Raw genomic sequence first — 20,043 nt, 5'->3', positions numbered from 1 at the left:
TGAGAAAATATTACTTGAATAATAATTTGGAAAACAGTGAAAGGTGTCTGACAGATGCTGTAAGTTTAATAAAATTTTTCTTCAAATACAATGACTCAATATACTGTAATTTGGTATTTCTCACAGTTGATGTATGTCTTCAGACCAGAATGGATATCATGGACTTATGTGTTCTTTTGCCACTTCCAGATATGCAGGGAGAGCAGAAACCGCGTTCTGGCCCGTCAGAAGGAAATGGAGACGTCAATAGACAAAGTGAAGGGTCTGGTACGCTTGATTAGGGGCATACAGCTGCCCTCCCTCCCCCTGGCAGAGTTACCCCCCACAGACATGGCCAATGGAGACATGGACTGTGCTGCAGCCCAGCAGCCCCGTGTGGAGTGCAGCCTGACGGGTCGCACCAGCACCAGCCGCCTCGTCATCAGCGCCACCTCAGGGGAACTTGGTGATACCGCAAAACCGAGCGCCTGCCCAAAGGACGCCGGAGATACCGCACACACACTCAGCACCGCGTCAAGCCCCGAACTTGAGGTGGATGCAACGGGTGGGAAGAAAGCTTTGTTGAGGCATCACAGTTCTGCTACAAAAAACTGTCCAACTCTCAGCAATAGTCTTGGCAAGAGCGCCGCAGCCGCTAGCTTAAATGGAGCTCTCGAGCCCGAAGAAGGACACGAGGAAAGTGTAAACAGAAACAATGCCAGTGACGTAAATAAAAACAACAATACAGACATAAATAGAAACAGCATCAGGGATCCCAGAGGAATCCCAGAGCCCCCTCTCCCTGCAGTGTTGCCCCTGGCAGAGGTCATACAGGGTATAGAGTAGTAATTCCATCCCAATTCAGACCTTTATATATTTAGCGCAAGTTTTGTCCACCCTTCCCCTTGACCCCCAACACCCCGCCCTTCGGCCCCCAGCGCCCCACCCCTTGACCCCCAACACCCCACCCTTCGACCCCCAGCGCCCCACCCCTTGGCCACCCAGCACTCACACCAGGCGTCCAGTTGCCACTCAGTCTTTCTGTTCCTGTACCGTCGTGTCTGTCAGAATCCGCAGTGCCATTTCAGACAAGCAAGATTAAACATTCTGAAGTACCAGCGCCTAAAAAAAGTTTAACAAAGAATAATAATATAGAAAAATCAAGAAAGTAAGAGAGTTATTAGAGTTTAAGATATCACATCACCGTGTGCCTGCTGTTGGTACCATGCACGTCTTGGTCAGAAAGCGTAGGGAGTGTGAGAAAAGGCCTTTGGCAGCTCTTGGCATTTCTAGGGGCTCCTTCACATTCTTCTGCTGTGGAAAAGAGAACCTTGGTTTTGTCTGGAAGACAGAAAATGTTTGATATAGGAGCAGAGCTTTTGTCTTCTCTGGCCAGATAAGAACAACTTGGAGAGGAAAATAAACCATGACAATTTAAGCGGGTCTTCCAGGTGTCCCAAACAGATTCACACCTCTTGTATGTATTGGTCCTGTTTATTGTGTCATAGAGTGTGCAACAGTTCAGTAAATGTATTTCGAGTAGTCTTTTAAGTACATTAGTTCTGTTTTGCCACAGGGACTTGGATTCTTTTTTTCTTTATGGTGATTAAATAGATATGATCAATAATAGAGTTGTATTTGTGTAGCATCAGTATTGAGGACCCTTGATGTAAATCCTGACACAGCCTTAACTAGTGATCAAAATGAAATGTATTTGAGTGTGTAGACAACGTTCATGAATGTGGTGTTGGAACTCAAACACAATGTTTATGAAAGATAATGACATGTAAAATTCCCATTACATTTCTCAAGGAAGATTTCATTTATAATTAGGCTACACAATATCAATTAGTTAAGTAGGGTAAGTAGAGCCTTCATGATACTCAACAAATTACTCCAAGAAATCTAAACCAAAAGACATTGGAATATGGTACGCTGCCCTTTTTACTATTGGTTTATGCACATTTGATCACAAAATGTAGAATTTGTGAATGCTTATGTAGCATTTTAAGGGCTTTCTCTTGTGTATAGTTATTTTAGCTGACGTGTTGGCCTTTCCATTGGCAGCACTGTTAAGACTTGGAACAGAAGCACAGGACTGTAAGCTTTACTGAAGAGTTCCACAGCACTAGTGTAGGAGAGAGACAGACAGACCACACCCACAACTAGTGTAGGAGAGAGACAGACAGACCACACCCAGCACTAGTGTAGGAGAGAGACAGACAGACCACACCCAGCACTAGTGTAGGAGAGAGACAGACAGACCACACCCAGCACTAGTGTAGGAGAGAGACAGACAGACCACACCCACAACTAGTGTAGGAGAGAGACAGACAGACCACACCCAGCACTAGTGTAGGAGAGAGACAGACTACACCCACAACTAGTGTAGGAGAGAGACAGACAGACCACACCCAGCACTAGTGTAGGAGAGAGACAGACAGACCACACCCAGCACTAGTGTAGGAGAGAGACAGACAGACCACACCCAGCACTAGTGTAGGAGAGAGACAGACAGACCACACCCAGCACTAGTGTAGGAGAGAGACAGACAGACCACACCCAGCACTAGTGTAGGAGAGAGACAGACAGACCACACCCAGCACTAGTGTAGGAGAGAGACAGACAGACCACACCCAGCACTAGTGTAGGAGAGAGACAGACAGACTACACCCACACTAGTGTAGGAGAGAGACAGACTACACCCAGCACTAGTGTAGGAGAGAGACAGACTACACACACACTAGTGTAGGAGACAGACAGACTACACACACACTAGTGTAGGAGACAGACAGACTACACACACACTAGTGTAGGAGACAGACAGACTACACCCACAACTAGTGTAGGAGAGACAGACTACACCCACACTAGTGTAGGAGAGAGATAGACTACACCCACAACTAGTGTAGGAGACAGACAGACTACACCCACAACTAGTGTAGGAGAGAGACAGACTACACCCACAACTAGTGTAGGAGAGAGACAGACTACACCCACACTAGTGTAGGAGACAGACAGACTACACCCACACTAGTGTAGGAGACAGATAGACTACACCCACACTAGTGTAGGAGAGAGACAGACTACACCCACACTAGTGTAGGAGAGAGATAGACTACACCCACACTAGTGTAGGAGAGAGATAGACTACACCCACAACTAGTGTAGGAGACAGACAGACTACACCCACAACTAGTGTAGGAGAGAGACAGACTACACCCACACTAGTGTAGGAGAGAGACAGACTACACTCAGCTCTCCCTCCACTCTTGTATCGTCGAGTCATATCTAAGTCATGATCAAAAATGTGCTGCAGTCCATAGTCCATAATTCTCAGAGAGGTTCTAGAGTTTGGTGAGTCTGGAAGGCAGTGCAACAGTCATAAATATAAGACCGGGCGCTGAGCGAATATAAGACCGGGCGATGAGCGAAGGCTACGGTCTTATAGATTGAAATATAAAACTGTGCTGACAAGGAAGCAAGCATCAAATATAATTGTGATGCAGGTCTGTACATAAGATAGAAATAGTATTGGTCCTTTCAAATAGTATTGGTCCTAGTTTCAGCTATATGTGTGTGTGTGGGGGGGTGTGTGTTAGTGTGCACAGCACTGATCAGACAGTCAACAGTTCTGGCCTGTCTTTCTCTGACGTGGTTGCCTTAAGATGCTCTGGTTCTTGGATCTGTGTGATCTCTCTGCACTGATGGGCGTCTGTGTTGGTGGGATTTGACAACATGATGTGTGTTTGTATGTGAACACAGTATTTCACTGCAGGAAACAACATATTTTTGTTGCACAATCATTAGATGTTTAAGAGGTAAGTTTTGCTCGTGGTTTAGTGGCCAGTGCCTAATCCATCTAGTGAATTTAAATTTTATTTACAAATCCCTATTATTTGAATTACATTTGGATTAATGCACTTTTGGTTTAAACTACTTTATATTTTGTGCTTTGATATCCATCTCATGGTTCAGATGGATTGGTTTAAATGGTCAGTTGAAGCAGTGTTGAATCAGTGAATTGTTCACAAGCCATGTAGGAGACTTCAGAATTGTGTTTCCTGCTTATGATGTTTACCACTCAAGTACATGATTTTTGAGGACCCTTTTTTTGCTGAACAGAATCTAATGGACAAGAACTGGAGGGCAGCTTTAAGCCCTTTAAAGAAAAAAGATATGTAAATTCATGCTAAATCTCACTACAGCTGTGACATATTTCCTATCTCAGTTATGAACATCCCTGTGCATTGTTCAGAACTCTACAGAGAAGTATTGTTAATAACGTCTCTTTACTATGACGATGCTAATATTCTGATGTAATAGAAGTATGTTGGGGTGGGTGGGGTGGGCGGGGCCATTACATCTACAGTCAGCTCCACATTTGGTCTTCAGGTTTTGCTGACAGGACTGAACATTTGTGTCTGGATGTTTTAAATCTGTAGTTTGCCAACGTGTGAAAGGTATCTGAACCTGTGTTATTTTTACACTAGAGGATAAGTGTTTGTGTCATTTTAATGGTCCTTCATGTGTTTAAAAATATATATATTTATTGGGAAATCTATTGAGACCTCCTCAACTGCGGCCCTGTGTTCTGATCAGATCAGACCTCATTAGGCTGCTTGGATGGTTCAAAATGTTCAGGTCTCCATCCACGGCCTTCATTTTCATGCTTGGCCATTGTTCCTCATGTTATCTAATTTACACACTACCCAATCAAAGGCCTCGCATCTGTATGGATACAGGAAGTCAATCACAACTTCCTGTTCCTGAGTACTGCACAAACATATCTCCAATTAGCAGTGGCTCATCTGATGTGCCAAACAACTTAAAAAGTGGTTTGTTTTGCATTGTCCTTTTGTTAAAAAAAGAATGGGGGAAAAGAAAAGTAGTATTTTTCACAATGGTTTTGGAAATGACATGATCAGTTTGGGTTAACTGACATTTTTTTATACTTGGTATGTTTTGCGTTCTTTGTCAGTCTCTGTTATTTGGTACTGCCTGATGTGTTTTGTTTGCTTCCCCCATAACCTTAACGTTTTCCTCTTGTACGTTATTTAAATGCACAGTTACATGTCTTTCTTCATGTTGAAGGGGGTGGACATTTTAGGAGCATTTGATCAATTTGTATTTATTAATTTTTACCATTTTTGCTAATTAAAATCGTAAAGTCAGGCACTGTTCTGTTGGCTTAATTTGGTTCAGTTTGGTTCGGTTCAGATTCGCTGATTTTTGTAGTCGGCAACTTGCAGTAAAACTTAATTTCAGTGTACAGTAACGTACTGACATCAGCAATAACTTAATGGCCAACTAGGATAATGGACTTTCACTTTTTATTTGGATTAATGACATGTACCATAATTGTGATAGAAGTTATATAAGAGTTTTCCTTCATCCAGAGTCCCTCTACCAGGCTCTCAGTGTGGAGAGTTAATCTTCTGATGGACAATCTACATCATAAATGTATCACTAATACATAAAAATATTTTAGTGTCATGAAATTAATGCTGGAATATCTTATATCAGCGCTTTCCTAAATACATGTTGCCTTTGACATTTAAATGTCACACTGACTCAGACGAGTGCATTGAACTAAAGAGAATAGAAATAGATTTATTATAAGAGTTTTTAAGAACAGCTCGTTTGCATGAACACATGCACATCTGTTCTTGAAGAAAACTTGTCTAAGATGATTCAAACTTCTCTCATCTAGTCATAATGTAGGAGGATGTGTGATAAGAGGAACTTTAAGTTTTATAAACTAGAAGAGTAGAACTTCCCACTTTGGTGAATTTGTCAGGTAATGGTAATATTTGATATTTATATATCTTATTTTATATATTTTATTTTATATTTTAAAGCTTCGTAGTATGGCCTCTTCATGACAAATTATTTCATGTGTGCACCTTTAAGCTGTTTTAAGACATAAAATATACCATTACACTGCAAATCACGAGGACGATCTTCAGAGAGTGTGAACCAGTCCTCTTCTCACGAGGTGAGCAGGAAGCTGGAGACACATCCACTGGTTGCTAGAGAGAGGTGGCGGGCCACAGACTGGCGAGGTCAGCTCCCAGTCTCCGCTCACCACTGCATGGTTGTGCTGCGTGTCAGTTTGTTCTTGAGCACGTGTCTCATCTGCACCGTGGGGCAGCGCTTGTCCCTGGCCAGCAGGTGGCGCTGGAACTCCAAACACACCTCTCGGATGAGTTGTTCGAAGGCGGATGACAAGCACTCTGCTACTGAGAGCTCAAAAAAACTATACCTATAGGGTCAGAATACAGACAACATGTTAGCATTATCTACCAATACCATCATACCTATGGCATCCACATTACATGTTCACAATCCAAACAATGCTACATGCTTATAAAAACATAGGCATAAATACTCTCACCAGGCCAGAGCCTGCCCCTCCTCTGTCCTGACAACACAGCCATTTTCCATGTCACTTTTATTTGCTATGATAACTGTTGCAACACACAAATAACAAGAGGACAAGACGAGAGAAAGAGATAGAAGAGGTCTCTGCTGAGCAGACATCATAAACAGTGACAGCAGGTAGACTGTAGATTCATGGGATCATAAAATACGCCAGTGCAATGATGCACTGCGCGCGCACACACACACACACACACACACACACACACATACACACACAGGGGCTGAACAATCACCCCATGCCATGCTGAAGTCCGTGTATGGAACACTGTAAAAATAAATAAATGTTCCATATTTTGTCAATTGTGATTTTTACACGGCAATCTAAATTTGTCCTCTGCTTTTTACCCATCTGTGCAGTTAGAACACACACACACACTAGTGATTACTAGGGGGCTGTGGATCACACGTGCCCAGAGCGGTGGGCAGCCCTAGCTCGGCGCCCGGGGAGCAGTTGGGGTTAGGTGCCTTGCTCAAAGGCACCTCAGTCATGGCCTCAGGTCTGGGAATCAAACCCACAACCCTGCGGTCACAAGACCAGTTCCCTACCACCAGACCATGACTGCCCCATGAAAAAAAGTGGACGTGGTTTTCGAACCTCTGAAGTTCCTGCCCTTTGTTTCTAATTGGGAGCATGTGGCTCAACACGTTGAGCTATCAGAGATTACATCACAGATTATCACAGATTACACTGGGTTACATGGATCTTTATCTCAGTCTTTTTTGATGTTCTAAGGCAGGGATGTCAAAGTCAAATACACCGAGGGCCAAAAAACGAAATTTGCTACAAGCCGAGGGCCGGACTGGTTCAATGTTTATTAAAACATATTGAAATGATTGCACATAGCCTATTGAACCAAGACCTAACACAGTGTTTATTATTTAATGCTTAAATGAATAAAGCAATACTTTCTTATGGATCTGTCAGTAATTTCAAGTGAAAACATTTTTCAACAAGCAAACAGATAAAAACAAACTTCCTTCAAAGAAAACATGTCCTGTACATTAAATGAATAAAGTAATAAAGGTTTGAAAAGTGCTGGAATTTAGGCTAAAGTACTTGAAAATGCTTGAAATTGTAACTACTTTGTTTCACAACCAATATCTGTCTGACTAAACAGTTTTCTTGTATTATGTTTACAAATATGAGCCTCTTGTAATTCCAGGATGAAACATGAGAGAACGTGAAGACGTCAAGATTGGGCGTTTTGAAAATAAACAACCATTAAATAATGTGAATAAAAAGCGAATTATTTCGAATCATTTTCATTTCTATTGTCCAATTTTGGTGAGCCTGTGTGAATTGTAGCCTCAGTTTCCATGTTGGAATTTGTGTCCACAGAACTGCCGCTCACTGGATATTTTCTCTTTTTCAGACCATTCTCTGTAAACCCTAGAGATGATCGTGTAGATCAGCAGTTTCTGAAATACTCAGACCAGCCCCTCTGGCAATTACAACCACACTACGTTCAAAGTCACTTGTCAAATGCTCGACTTAAACTGCAGCAGATTATCTTGGCCATGTCTACATACCTAAATGCATCGAGTTGCTGCCATGTGATTGGCTGATTCGACATTTGTGTTAATAGGCAGTTGGACAGGTGTACCTAATAAAGTGACCGGTAAGGGTATATCATACAGGGCAGAAGCCACAGGTTTCACTTTAACCTGCAGACCTCCAAAATGAAGTTAAGCAGTGGCTGACTGTGTCTTGATATCCTGCTCCAAAAGCTTCAGGCAGAGAGCCACTCCATTATTTATTTGACTTGTGATTTTTCAAATGTGAGGCATACAGTATGTGGAGCACGCAGACAACTTTGCTTCAGGATGAATGTAATATGGATTCGGTTAAGAGCTGTGGTCAAAGACAGTACCTGGAGGTTATTAAGATTTTTTTTACTGAGCATCACAAATGTAAAGGTTGAATGCTACACCGGGTTGCAACTACATACTTTCTGAGTTGTATGCAAACATACTATCGGCACCCCCCGCACTCCACCCCAACCCCCCACCAACTCGGCAAATAATTTTCCTGCATCGATTTGTGCTACATGATTGTGAAGCCAACTTGAAGGTTCAATATATTGAATTTTTCAGTTGCTTCACAGGTACATAGTTTTTAACTGTGTTTTTTTTTTATCTGCCATAGATGTTCACAATTTGAGCTTTTAAAGGTGGAGAATATAAATTTAAAATTTTAAAATACACCTCTGTCTACCTGTAAAGTTACCTATAAAAATTATCAGCCAATAAGAATGTGAACATCTTTCCACTTTTAAAATCATTTTAGTATGTGACAATTCCAGGTGAGTAACTGCAGTGAGACAGAAATAGATATTCAAAATTGTAGTGAAATAAAGTTTCCAGAGAAGCAGGACATTTCGAACAAAGCTGTGCAAGACAAGTTGTTCTGATCTAGTTGCTCCTCCTACTTATTCAAAAGCACTTTGCTTGCACAGCAGATGAATGATCAATGGAAACATTGTGTACAACTCTCTCTGTTTCTCACACACACACGTTTGCACTTACATAGGTAATCACAGTACAATCGTAAAACAGATTAAGGCTTCGTCTTAATCCAAACATTTTAATCCAATACCCAGAAAAAAGTTCAGACAATTTTAGGACGACATGCTGGCTCCATAGATCAGAACCACTGAATGCACTTTAGCTCTGTTCTAGCGAAAGTGATTCTGGATGAGCTCCTGCCGAACCCGCAGAGCGTCCAGGTCCAGTTTATCTGTGGGATCAGTGCCCTCGTCTGACTGGTCTGTGGCCTCAGTCCTCTCCAAGGTCCAGGCATCCAGTCCAGACTGCAGAGAGACGTTGTGGAGTACACAGCAGGCCTGGATGATACGTGAGCATTTCTCAGGTGAGTACTGCAGGTAGCCCTTGGCTCCATCCAGACAGCGGAAGCGCGTCTGTATGGCCCGGAACGTGCGGTCCACAATCTCGTGTGTGGCTGTGTGTGCCAGGTTGTAGCGGTAGTCTGCTGGAGTCTCTGGGTTCTGGACTGGGGTCATCAGCCATTTTCTCAAAGGGTAACGGTTATCTCCTGCAAGACAGTACTCAGTCACACACAAAAAAACCTCACCCAGACAATAACATATAACAATAACCCAGACAAGTCACCAAAATGACAGATTAATGATGCAATTAGGGAGAAATACCACCTTCCTTGGCAACAAGAGAACGTGGTCAAAAGAAATAGATGGCCTCACCTAAAAGCCAGCCCTCATGGTTCACCTGCTCCTCAAAGAGTTTGCACACACTGGACTGGTTAAACACGGCCCGGTCCGTCAGGCTGCCCGGCCAGTGTGTCTCTGCGTTCAACAGCAGGCCCCGCGCATCACATACCAGCTGGCAGTTAATCGAGTGAAAGCCTTTCTTGTTGACATATGACGAATCTTCTGCGTTGGGCGCTTTAATGGCTATATGTGCACAGTCCACAACCCCTATGACATCCGGAATGCCTGCGACTCTGTAGAATTCATCCTTCGACTGCTGCCTGGCGGCCTCGTCCCTGTCGAAACCGATGAAGTCACACGCCTTCTCGATCAGCGCCTTGGTGACGTTTGACACACAGCGGCTCATAGAGGCCTGGCTGATGCCAATGGCGTCTCCCATCTTGCTCTGGAAGGAGCCTGATGTGTAGAACCCCAGCGCTGCGAGGATCTGAACATCTGGACTGATTGCCCGTGACCTCTGAGTGCGCCTTAACAAGCTGTCCTTCAGCAGATCCACCAAGTAGTAGATGAATTCACGCGGGAAACCAAATGTAGTCAATAGAAACTCGTCTGATACGGTCTCAATATCAAAGCGGTCCAGAGTTTTGTGACCTCGACCATGGAGCAGCAGGTCACAGTCCAACACTGCAATGGGGACGGCCATTTCCTGTGACATTTAAGGTACACAGGAGACAATGGATCAAACCTGTGAGCAAAATGCATCAAAGTATGTGCACGGCTCGAAGATGATTCACAGCAAGCTAAGAGTAAACTGCTCAGTGAGAGATTAAGGAGTTTGATTCAAATTGTGCTACCTGGGCTTGTAGGTTTTAAGCTTGTCTAACGTTCATGTGTAGCACTGAAACTGTATGGAAATTAATGCAGTCGACTGACCCGGTGTTCCATCTATTACACTAGACATTTGTACAAACAGTACTGAAAGTGGTATTTCCTGGGGATGGAGGTTAAATAACAAACTGGTATTCATCATGCTGAATACGACTAATCATATCTATCGCCACTATACCTCAGTCATTATGTTGTACTTTTAATTTATTTAAATAGCAGCCTTTTTCAGTAAACTTTGACACAAAGTTCAAAGTTTGTGTTGTTCAAACACAACCTATAGGTGTACAGATGGGTGATTCAGATCAGCTCACCTGGAAACGACTGCTGTGCAGTTTCACACGTTACTGACTACACGGTCTACTCGAGGCACGAGTACAGGAGTTAAATAAACCAAGTCGCACCTGCGAGATGAAACACAAATAACGATAAACGCGTTTGATCACCTCGCGTCCTTAGTGCAGTGAACCGGGTCAGCGGCTCGTCTTCACACCGACCTGTGAGCGACGTGGCGCGTCCTCCGGTCTAATCCAGGATCATCTCACCTGTGTTCACGTTTACGTGTATGTGTATTTACGTGTACGTGTATTTACGTGTATGTGTGTAACTAGACGTCCAAGATGACCGATTTCACAAAAGCGGCTTTGTTTTCATTTTTGAACATTCGTAATTTTAATAGAGCAATAATAATAATAAAATGAATATTCACTGTAAATACCTGACATCGGCATTAAATTAAAGTGATAAAGTTACATATGTTTTGTTGGCGTTTGAACTATGTAATGTATAATCCTTCCCCGTGTTATAACTGCCCTACTGTGTGGCGAATGTGCCGCTCCCAACGTGCTGGCCGTCACACGTCGCTGATCAAAATAAACACAAACGGGGTTGTGGTGGTTGAGCCTACATGCTCTATAAGACATTATTTTATATTTTCCACTATCCAAAACTCAGGTTTTCGTTTTAAGTCATAAGTGAAGAGTTGGCGCTGAGTGTGTGTTTTGTGATGAGATGTAAGTGTATCTCCGTGTCTTGTGGTGGCTTTAGTTGAGACTTATGGCGCACCGACAGCAGGAACACGGAGGCAGTAATGGTGGATATAACTCACACACACACGCCTCCAGTTGGTATTAATTGCTGTTAGTTTTAACTTGGTATTCATTAGTTTTAACTTGGTATCTGCAGGTTAAAATAGCTAAACTGTCGCTAGCTAGCTAGCCTGCTTGCAAATGTCTTTATCATTGCATGAACAGGAAGATACAGAGAAAGGTTTTTTCAGGTGACCTATTGTTTTACTGTTTTTATTCAACGATGATTATGTTCACACTATTTGATGTTGTATTGACAGATCACTGCACACGATTTATTCAGATTTAAACGAGTTATACTGCCTTACGCTTTGTTTGTTATGCTGAAGAACTCGTTTATGTGTCTCAGCTTTATGTCGCAATGGATAGTGATCTAAGCCTACAGGACAGGAAAGATTTGGATAGATTCATAAAGTTTTTCGCCTTAAAGGTATTGTGTCTCTCCATTCTTCCCATGACCATACTGCATTTACGATGCAACTGAGATATTCAAAATCTACACGTCATCCAGAGTTATGACAGTACACGTGTGTGTGTGTGTGTGTGTGTGTGTGTGTGTGTGTGTGTGTGTGTGTGTGTAAATAGACAGTACAAGTCATAGTGCAGGCGCGGCTGGGGGAGAAGGTCTGCACCTGCTCATCTTCCTCTCCCACTGGCTCTGACTGGGTAAGATGTGTTTCATGTCTTTCTGAAGAAACATTTTCTAAGATAGTTTAGGGTTTTTCTGTTTATATATTTTTTTGTGGTTGTTGTTTTTACTTTTTCAGTTTACCCTGGCAATTAAAGACATTCCAGAGGTGACCCATGAAGCTAAGAAAGCACTGGCAGGGCAGCTGCCCAGCATTGGCCGCTCTATGTGTGTGGAGATATCCCTCAAGACCTCAGAGGTAAGGAACTCTTTTCTAGAGCTGGCGAGATCTTCCTCAAGACTTCAGAGGTAATGCACTGTTCTATAGCAGTTCTATTATCTATCTATCTATCCATCCATCCATCTATTCATTCATCCATTCATTCATTCATCAATTCATTCCTGGGGAAAAAGCATAAGACGCATCCAAACACACTCGTCAAACATGACACATTAATGACACAAACTACTAAACAATAATATACTAGACAAAACAGTTGTACTGTACAACTGAGATGTGGAGACTGTAATTACAATGCAATGATTCCTCTAGAATACAAAGAGATAGGGTAGATTGTGGGTTGGGATTTGTGGTGGAACACTGTACACTGTTGTCTGTGAGCGAAGATAAAGTGAAAAAATAAAGAGCAAACTCAAAATATGATGGGTACATATTACTATATAGTACTACACAATAATTGTATTGGTTGAATAGTGACTATTGAGGTTTGGATTGGTTGCTTAATCATTGTACTATTTACATTTCAATACTAGTCATTACTGGTCATTATTACTACTACTCCTCCCTCACAGGAGAGAGTTATATGGTTTGAATGCTGTGGGCATGAAGGACCTTCTGCAATGCTGTGTGTAGCAGCATGACTAAAACCGCTAAAACCACACAGTCTTTGAGAGGGTGGGAGGGGTTGTCTCTGATCTGCAGCAGGCCTTCCACTGTTCTTTCTTGAAATACTGACTGCAGAGAGACCAGACCTATGACCTGTCTAGCCTAGTTGGTGTTACATGTGCAGTCAAGTCTGTGATCCAGGTGCACTCCCAAATTATAGTGTTTTCACCTTCTCCACTTTGTTGATGAAGTCCATCACTGTCTCCTTTGTTTTGGTGGTGCTGTTCTGAAGGTTATTAACTTTACTCCACAAAGTTTTTAATCACATTCTTGATAGCAACTGTTTAATGTGGAGAATTCCGCTGTGCCGCCTGACACTTAACACATAGCTGTAACACATTTAGCTTCATGCTATGCTAATTGACCAAAAGGAAGTGCCTCTCAACACTGACAGGAGAACAGGGTAGTGCTAATGTACTGCTCCAGTGCTCACTGTTGTTGAAGCGATAGTTTAGGCAACTTAGGCAACTATGGCTTTGTGCTGGGCTGCATACAACACCACACAGATGACTGGAGTCCAAGTGATAATACAACTCTTTTCGCATGTATGATTATTACTTTTTTTTGGTCATTGTTGTTTTTGTTCTGGGTAGTTCCTGCCCTATGGTTTTGAATCTACTTTGAGTTCCCTTCTTTTGGCAATCAGCTTACATGCTTTCCTATTGTAGGCAGCCCACAAACCCAAGGGCAGCAAGCCAGCCCTAGTGGAAGCGTGTAAACTGTTTCCCAGTATAATGTAAATTTCCACTATCCAGGGGGATTCAATGGAGCTGGAAACATGGTGCCTTGAGATGACTGACAAGTAAGTTGCTTTTTCTAAAAGCACACAGGCATGATCCATGTCGTTGTACCTCATTTTCTAAACTGCTGGTAGGTAAAAACTGACTGTGAAATGCATGGCTTTGTTTTAGGTGCGACAAGGACATCAAAGTGTCCTACACAGTTTACACACGGCTGTCGGTTCTGCTCAAATCCCTACTGGCCATCGCAAGAGTCACACCTGCCTACAAACTCTCACGCAAGCAAGGGCACGATTACGTCATCCTGTACCGGTACAGCAGGCATCTCTCCCCCTTAGTCGACAGAGTGTCTCATACTCTGGTCTTTATAATGATTGGACACATATCAGCAGTATGACCTAGTCATTAATTCAGACAGTTTCTTGGCAGGATATATTTTGGGGATGTCCAGCTGACAGGACTTGGGGAAGGTGAGATTTGTGAAGTGTCGCTAGATTTTTATTGTATTTATGACATCCAGACCAGCTAAGCAAATCTTAAGCCTCTCTTTGGTGTTCTGTCTTTGTGGTCCCTCTCTCTGTGCCTTCCTGTGTGTAGGCTTCCAGACAGTACGTGTGGGAATTGTGGGTACTCCCATAGGAACTCTCATCCTCTCCTGTGCGTACCGCACCAATCTGGCTCTGATGTCCTCCAGGTACACTCTGCCTTTGCTGAACTATATATATAAAATAGTGTTGAGTCTGTTTATCTGATGACTGTTTTGGGTCTGTTTATCTGATCACAGTTATAATAATAATAATAATAATCTTTATTTGAATAGCACCTTTCATGCATACATGCAACTCAAAGTGCTTTACAGAATAAATAAATAAAAACATTAAAAGGAAGCTAAGATAAAAAGAAAACCAACTTAATGTAATAAAATGACATATTAAAATCATAGACAAAATAATGTAATAAAGTAAATAAGATGGCAAAACTATTAAAATAATTAGAACAGACAGAATGTAATTATGTGATAAAGTTATAAAATAATTTACCATTAGAGAGTTTCCTAACTGAGGGCGTACTCACACTAGGCTCTGTGATCCGGGCCCGGGCACGGTTGCCTGCCGAAGCACGGTTCGTTTGGCTAGTGTGAGCGCTCCAACCGTGCCCGGGCCCGGATCAGTTAACCGTGCTCGGGCCCGCTTGAAGAGGTGGGCCAGGGCACGATTCATGTGGACTCGGGCACGGTTCGCTTCTAGTGTGAGCGCTATCCGTGCCCGGGCCCGCTTGGTGCCTCGTCTGATTGGTTCATTTCGCTGGAACTCAAACATGACGTCAGTGATGCGATGCTCACGTTAAACAGTCATAGCGGCAAAGCGATTAGCAGACAATCGTTGTGTTAAATTATCGATAAATCTGTGCTTGCACCGTGTTTCTGCACTCCCAAAACGACTCCAAAAATACAATAAAAAGAGAATCGTGAACTCCATAGTGTTGTGCGAGCGCGCTTTTTTCCCAAATAAAGCGGCGTTGTGATGACGTAAGCGTGCTCGGGCCGGGTTGCTGAAGCGAGTGTGAGTGCAGGCCAGAGGGGGAGTGGGGAGGGGGGATAACCGGGCCCCAGCACGGAACCAGCAAACCGTGCCTAGTGTGAGTACGCCCTAAAAGCAGATCTAATCAGGAAGGTTTTGAGACTCTTCTTGAAGCTGTACAGGGATGAAATGCCTCTGAGCTCTTCAGGAAGAGAGTTCCAGAGCTTTGGGCCATAGTGGCTAAAAGCACCCTCGCCAATCTTTAATCGGCTTTTAGGAATCACCAGTAGATTACTGTTTGAAGACCTGAGAGAACTGACTGGAACTGAGGTAAAGGGGAGCAAGGCCATGAAGACATTTAAAAACCATCACCGGTAACCAGTGCAGTGAGTGGAGTGGAGGTGTAATATGATCTCTCTTTCTCCTGCGGGTCAGAACCCTTGCAGCAGCGTTCTGAACTCCCTGTAGGTGCTGAGCAGAGCTCATTATCAAAAGTCACACCCAAGTTCTTAATACATTGTTTGTCCTTCAGATTCATTTGATTTAAATAAATCTGAGCATCATTCCTTTGTGAATCACTACCAAGAACAAGAACATCTGTCTTCTCATTATTTAATTGCAGAAAATTGAGACATCCATGTCTGTATATCATCTATGCAGTCAAACAGTGAGCAAATTGATTTTAGGGCCTTAGGTTCTAGGCCTTAGTAAAGTTAAGTGTCATCTGCATATTGATGATAACTAATACCATGTTTGTTAATGATATGTGGTAACGGAAACATATATAGGTTGAACAGTAACGACCCAAGAATTGATCCTTGGGGGACGCCACAAGTTATTTTTTGACGTGTGGAGGAAGAGGTACCTAATGCTACATAGTAATCACGCCCAGTTAGGTACGATCTAAACCAGTCTAAGACTAAGCCACTAAGGCCTACCCAGCTCTGTAGTCGATCAAGAAGTATTTCATGATCAACGGTGTCAAAAGCGGCGCTTAAATCTAGCAGATAAAGGACTCAGAGTTTGCCTGCATCCTTATTCAATCTCAGGTCATTTACTACCTTAACTAGTGCTGTTTCAGGAGGCCAAGATGAGCTTAGGCTTTGCATCCCAGCGATAATGCAGAGAGACGTCTCTTTCTTTGCCATTCATCCTCATCCTCCCTTATAGAATGTAAGGTATGGATTCTTTGCTGAAGTTCTGCGACCCTCTGAGTCAGTTTGATACACTCAGTGCAAGTAGATGACATGGCAGCATGAGCCATAATCAAAACAATATCAAAAGCACCAGGCACACAAGGCTCAAATATCCAAATAAAAATTCTAAAATGCAGCTATTGACACCCAGGGCAAGAAGTTCTAGCAGGTAATTCACAGCTGGGAACAATACCAGCCGCCGATAGAAACAGTGCAGCTCACTCGCGTGAAAGGTTGAGGCATGAAAACAGCTCACTCACAGTGTCGAGGAACAATCCGAACGTCAAAAGTGCTAAATGATCCTATAAATAATAAACCTTACCTAGGAAAATAATGAATAATGAATCCCTTTAACTTCTAAAAATAACTTAAATAAATGAAATAACTGTACAGAACAAGTACAGCTTGCTCATGGTGTTGGGCCTGTTTTATTTGCTTTTGTCTGGCAGGCAGTTTGAGCGGACGGGCCCCATCATGGGCATCATCATTGACCACTTTGTGGAGCGCCCACTAAGCAACACAGCCCTTATGCACCCCTGTAACTACAGGTAGGTTTTACATTACTTCGTATTACATTTCTGTAGCACTGAATTGGATGTTTTGTACATTGTGGAAAAATGCTTCTTGTCTGTCAGAACCCAAGGTGAGGATGAGGGAGGAACTTATACTGGAGTAGAAGACTCACAGGAAGTCTGCACCACTTCCTTTTCCACTTCTCCACCTTCCCAGGTAGACACTCACCCTGCCTCTCTTATGCAATCACCCCCCACCACTCCAACACTGCTCCCGTCGACTCCAACACTGCTCCCGTCGACTCCAACACTGCTCCCGTCCACTCCAACACTGCTCCCGTCGACTCCAACACTGCTCCCGTCGACTCCAACACTGCTCCCGTCCCGTCCACTCCAACACTGCTCCCGTCGACTCCAACACTGCTCCCGTCGACTCCAACACTGCTCCCGTCGACTCCAACACTGCTCCCGTCCCGTCCACTCCAACACTGCTCCCGTCCCGTCCACTCCAACACTGCTCCCGTCCCGTCCACTCCAACACTGCTCCCGTCCACTCCGACACTGCTCCCGTCCACTCCGACACTGCTCCCGTCCACTCCAACACTGCTCCCGTCGACTCCAACACTGCTCCCGTCGACTCCAACACTGCTCCCGTCGACTCCAACACTGCTCCCGTCGACTCCAACACTGCTCCCGTCGACTCCAACACTGCTCCCGTCCCGTCCACTCCAACACTGCTCCCGTCCCGTCCACTCCGACACTGCTCCCGTCCACTCCGACACTGCTCCCATCCACACCGACACTGCTCCCGTCCACACCGACAATGCTCCCATCCTGTCCACACCGACACTGCTCCCGTCCACACCGACACTGCTCCCGTCCACACCGACACTGCTCCCGTCCCGTCCACACCGACACTGCTCCCGTCCCGTCCACACCGACACTGCTCCCGTCCCGTCCACACCGACACTGCTCCCGTCCACACCGACACTGCTCCCGTCCACACCGACACTGCTCCCGTCCCGTCCACACCGACACTGCTCCATGGTCAATATCCCTCATTCCTTATACATCCCTTTGTGTCTTCAATGCTTTACTTGTTCTGGTGACCTTTCATTCACTGTGGTTAAAGGCTGGAACTGTTTCACATTCTCTTTGCATATCAGCAACTTCTTCCTGTTTTTCCAAAAAAAAGGTGTGCATTCCATTTTATTTCTGCTTCTCTGTTCAGTCTGGTGACTTGGTAGCTCCATCTGTTTCTCCACTGGCTATGAGCTATTTTCATATCTAACGTCTGAATGTGGCAGGTGTCAATTTCTTTGAAAAAGTACTGCAACAAAAATAATGAAAATACAGTTTACAGAAGAAAGGCTAGTCTGATGGTGAGCAGACATGTGTTCACTAGTCTGATGGTGAGCAGACATGTGTTCACTAGTCTGATGGTGAGCAGACATGTGTTCACTGGTCTGATGGTGAGCAGAAGTGACTTCACTAGTCTAATGGTGAGCAGAAGTGAGTTCACTAGAATGGTGGTGAGCAGACGTGTGTTCACTACTCTGATGGTATGCGGCAAACTGAATCTCCAATCCTCCCATTCCTGTTTCCATTTCTATTGTTGCTCCATGTTCTTCTCTCTGTTTGTGGGTGGCGGTGTGTGCACGCATGTGTATGTGTTTGTGGGTTGTGTGTATGTGTCTGTAGAGTGTGTGCAGTGTTAGTCAAGCACATGGTAAGACTCTTAAGACTGCTCCGATGGCCACTCTGAAGGTCCCCATGATGGGACTGGGCTTCTCACAGCACGTGAGTCCTGTGTGTGTGTGTGTGTGTGTGTGTGTGTGTGTGTGTGTGTGTGTGTGTGTGTGTATGTGCGTGCGTGCGTGTGCGTGCGTGTGCGTGCGTGTGCGTGCGTGTGCGTGCGTGTGCGTGCGTGTGGGTGCGTGCGTGTGAGTGTGTGTGAGTGTGTGTGTGTGTGTGTGTGTGTACGCGCGTGCACATGCATGTTCATATGAGCAGCTTGGTAGTCCTGGAGCGTTTATAATGATTAATACCTACGGTTAGGAAAAGCTGCCTTATTGACATAGCTAGAAGGGACTTCTACAACAACACCGTTGGACTTTAACATGACTTTCACATACTATAAGACATACAGCTTTAACCAGCTTGTCAACACTAAGGATGTATGCTGTATTTACCAGCTTGTTAACACTTTAATGAAACACAATTAAGAACTGTTCCTTTAATGGAATCCAATTACCATTCAGCCTGGCATTCTTCGAAGCATGAAGAATTCATGAATGTTCATGAATTTTCTTAATTTTCATATTTCGTCCTGAGGTCTCCACTGCAGTGTATACCAGGTCTACTGCCATCTTCTGGTGAAATATAAATTATCTTTTTTGTATGCGTGTATTTTACACCATGGTCTACATGGTCTACACCATGGAAATTTGAATGCGGGCTGCTTTTAGCCCGTAGCCTGAACTTTGGTCATGCCTGCATTAATGGAACTCAAATAAGAACTGTTCCTTTAATGGAACTGAAACCCTGATTACTGTCGATGACTGACTATCTGATGACTGTGTTGAGTCTGTTTATCTGATGACAGTTATAATAATAATAATAATAATAATCTTTATTTGTATAGCACCTTTCATACATACATGCAACTCAAAATGCTTTACAGAATAAAAAAAAAAGAAATATGAAAAGGAAGCAAAGATAAGAAGACAAAAGGAAAATATTAAGAAATTAAAAGTAAAAAGGAAACAAACAATAAAATAATGTAATAAAGTAAATAAAGTAAATAAGATGGAACAGATTAAGGGTTGCTTAACTAAAAGCAGATCTAAACAGGAACGTTTTGAGACTCTTCTTAAAGCTGTGCAGGGATGAAATGCGTCTGAGCTGTTCAGGAAGAGAGTTCCAGAGCTTTGGGCCATAGTGACTAAAAGCACCCTCG

At 43.6% G+C, this 20,043-nt stretch overlaps 3 protein-coding genes across 19 annotated transcripts in view; 2 read left to right on the top strand and 1 right to left on the bottom strand.

The window, feature by feature from the left end:
- phf21aa (PHD finger protein 21Aa) overlaps window positions 1–5,153 on the top strand; it is a 47,988-nt gene extending 42,835 nt beyond the window's left edge. For all 5 annotated transcript variants that reach the window (XM_077005112.1, XM_077005031.1, XM_077005179.1 and 2 more), the window contains one exon: window positions 190–5,153. In XM_077005112.1, the coding sequence (XP_076861227.1) occupies window positions 190–825 (636 nt within the window). In that variant the 3' untranslated portion in view covers window positions 826–5,153. The remainder of the gene's footprint in view (window positions 1–189) is intronic.
- Window positions 5,154–8,637: 3,484 nt separating this feature from the next.
- Window positions 8,638–11,145, bottom strand: harbi1 (harbinger transposase derived 1). 3 transcript variants are annotated; one of them, XM_077004648.1, is made up of 4 exons: window positions 10,991–11,145; window positions 10,808–10,897; window positions 9,642–10,353; window positions 8,638–9,475 (listed from the first exon to the last, which is right to left on the bottom strand). In XM_077004648.1, exons 3-4 carry the CDS (start codon window positions 10,321–10,323, stop codon window positions 9,099–9,101), a joined length of 1,059 nt encoding a protein of 352 aa, XP_076860763.1. In that variant the 5' UTR covers window positions 10,324–10,353; window positions 10,808–10,897; window positions 10,991–11,145; the 3' UTR covers window positions 8,638–9,098. The 3 variants fall into 3 exon arrangements, with proteins under 3 accessions (XP_076860763.1, XP_076860843.1, XP_076860931.1); XM_077004728.1 differs by having other exon boundaries at window positions 9,642–10,314; window positions 10,991–11,144; XM_077004816.1 differs by lacking the exon at window positions 10,808–10,897 and having other exon boundaries at window positions 9,642–10,314; window positions 10,940–11,123.
- A 197-nt stretch (window positions 11,146–11,342) lies between these two features.
- atg13 (ATG13 autophagy related 13 homolog (S. cerevisiae)) overlaps window positions 11,343–20,043 on the top strand; it is a 21,053-nt gene continuing 12,352 nt past the window's right edge. For 5 of the 11 annotated variants that reach the window (XR_013130631.1, XR_013130636.1, XR_013130630.1 and 2 more), the window contains exons 1-11: window positions 11,343–11,586; window positions 11,931–12,011; window positions 12,167–12,247; window positions 12,349–12,468; window positions 13,872–13,918; window positions 14,028–14,168; window positions 14,286–14,326; window positions 14,454–14,550; window positions 17,022–17,120; window positions 17,208–17,301; window positions 18,786–18,884. Coding sequence is in view for 4 of the 11 variants with exons in the window: in XM_077004457.1 (XP_076860572.1) it covers window positions 11,584–11,586; window positions 11,931–12,011; window positions 12,167–12,247; window positions 12,349–12,468; window positions 13,872–13,918; window positions 14,028–14,168; window positions 14,286–14,326; window positions 14,454–14,550; window positions 17,022–17,120; window positions 17,208–17,301; window positions 18,786–18,884 (903 nt within the window). In the remaining 7 variants the exon portion in view is untranslated. The other 6 variants (XR_013130650.1, XR_013130639.1, XM_077004577.1 and 3 more) reach the window with 3 other exon arrangements.

This window comes from Brachyhypopomus gauderio, chromosome 1 (genome assembly GCF_052324685.1).
Source record: "Brachyhypopomus gauderio isolate BG-103 chromosome 1, BGAUD_0.2, whole genome shotgun sequence".
NCBI lineage: Eukaryota > Metazoa > Chordata > Actinopteri > Gymnotiformes > Hypopomidae > Brachyhypopomus > Brachyhypopomus gauderio.
The sequence above is the reverse complement of the archived record's forward strand: the minus strand, read 5'-3'. Positions and strand labels throughout refer to the sequence as shown.

Bases quoted from the DNA above. Each gene is read 5' to 3' on its own strand.
- harbi1 (XM_077004648.1), bottom strand. From the start codon at position 10,323: ATGTCACAGGAAATGGCCGTCCCCATTGCAGTGTTGGACTGTGACCTG. The intron at 9,476-9,641 runs GTGAGGCCATCT...ACTGTCTTGCAG, and splicing joins CCATGAGGGCTGGCTTTTAG to GAGATAACCGTTACCCTTTG.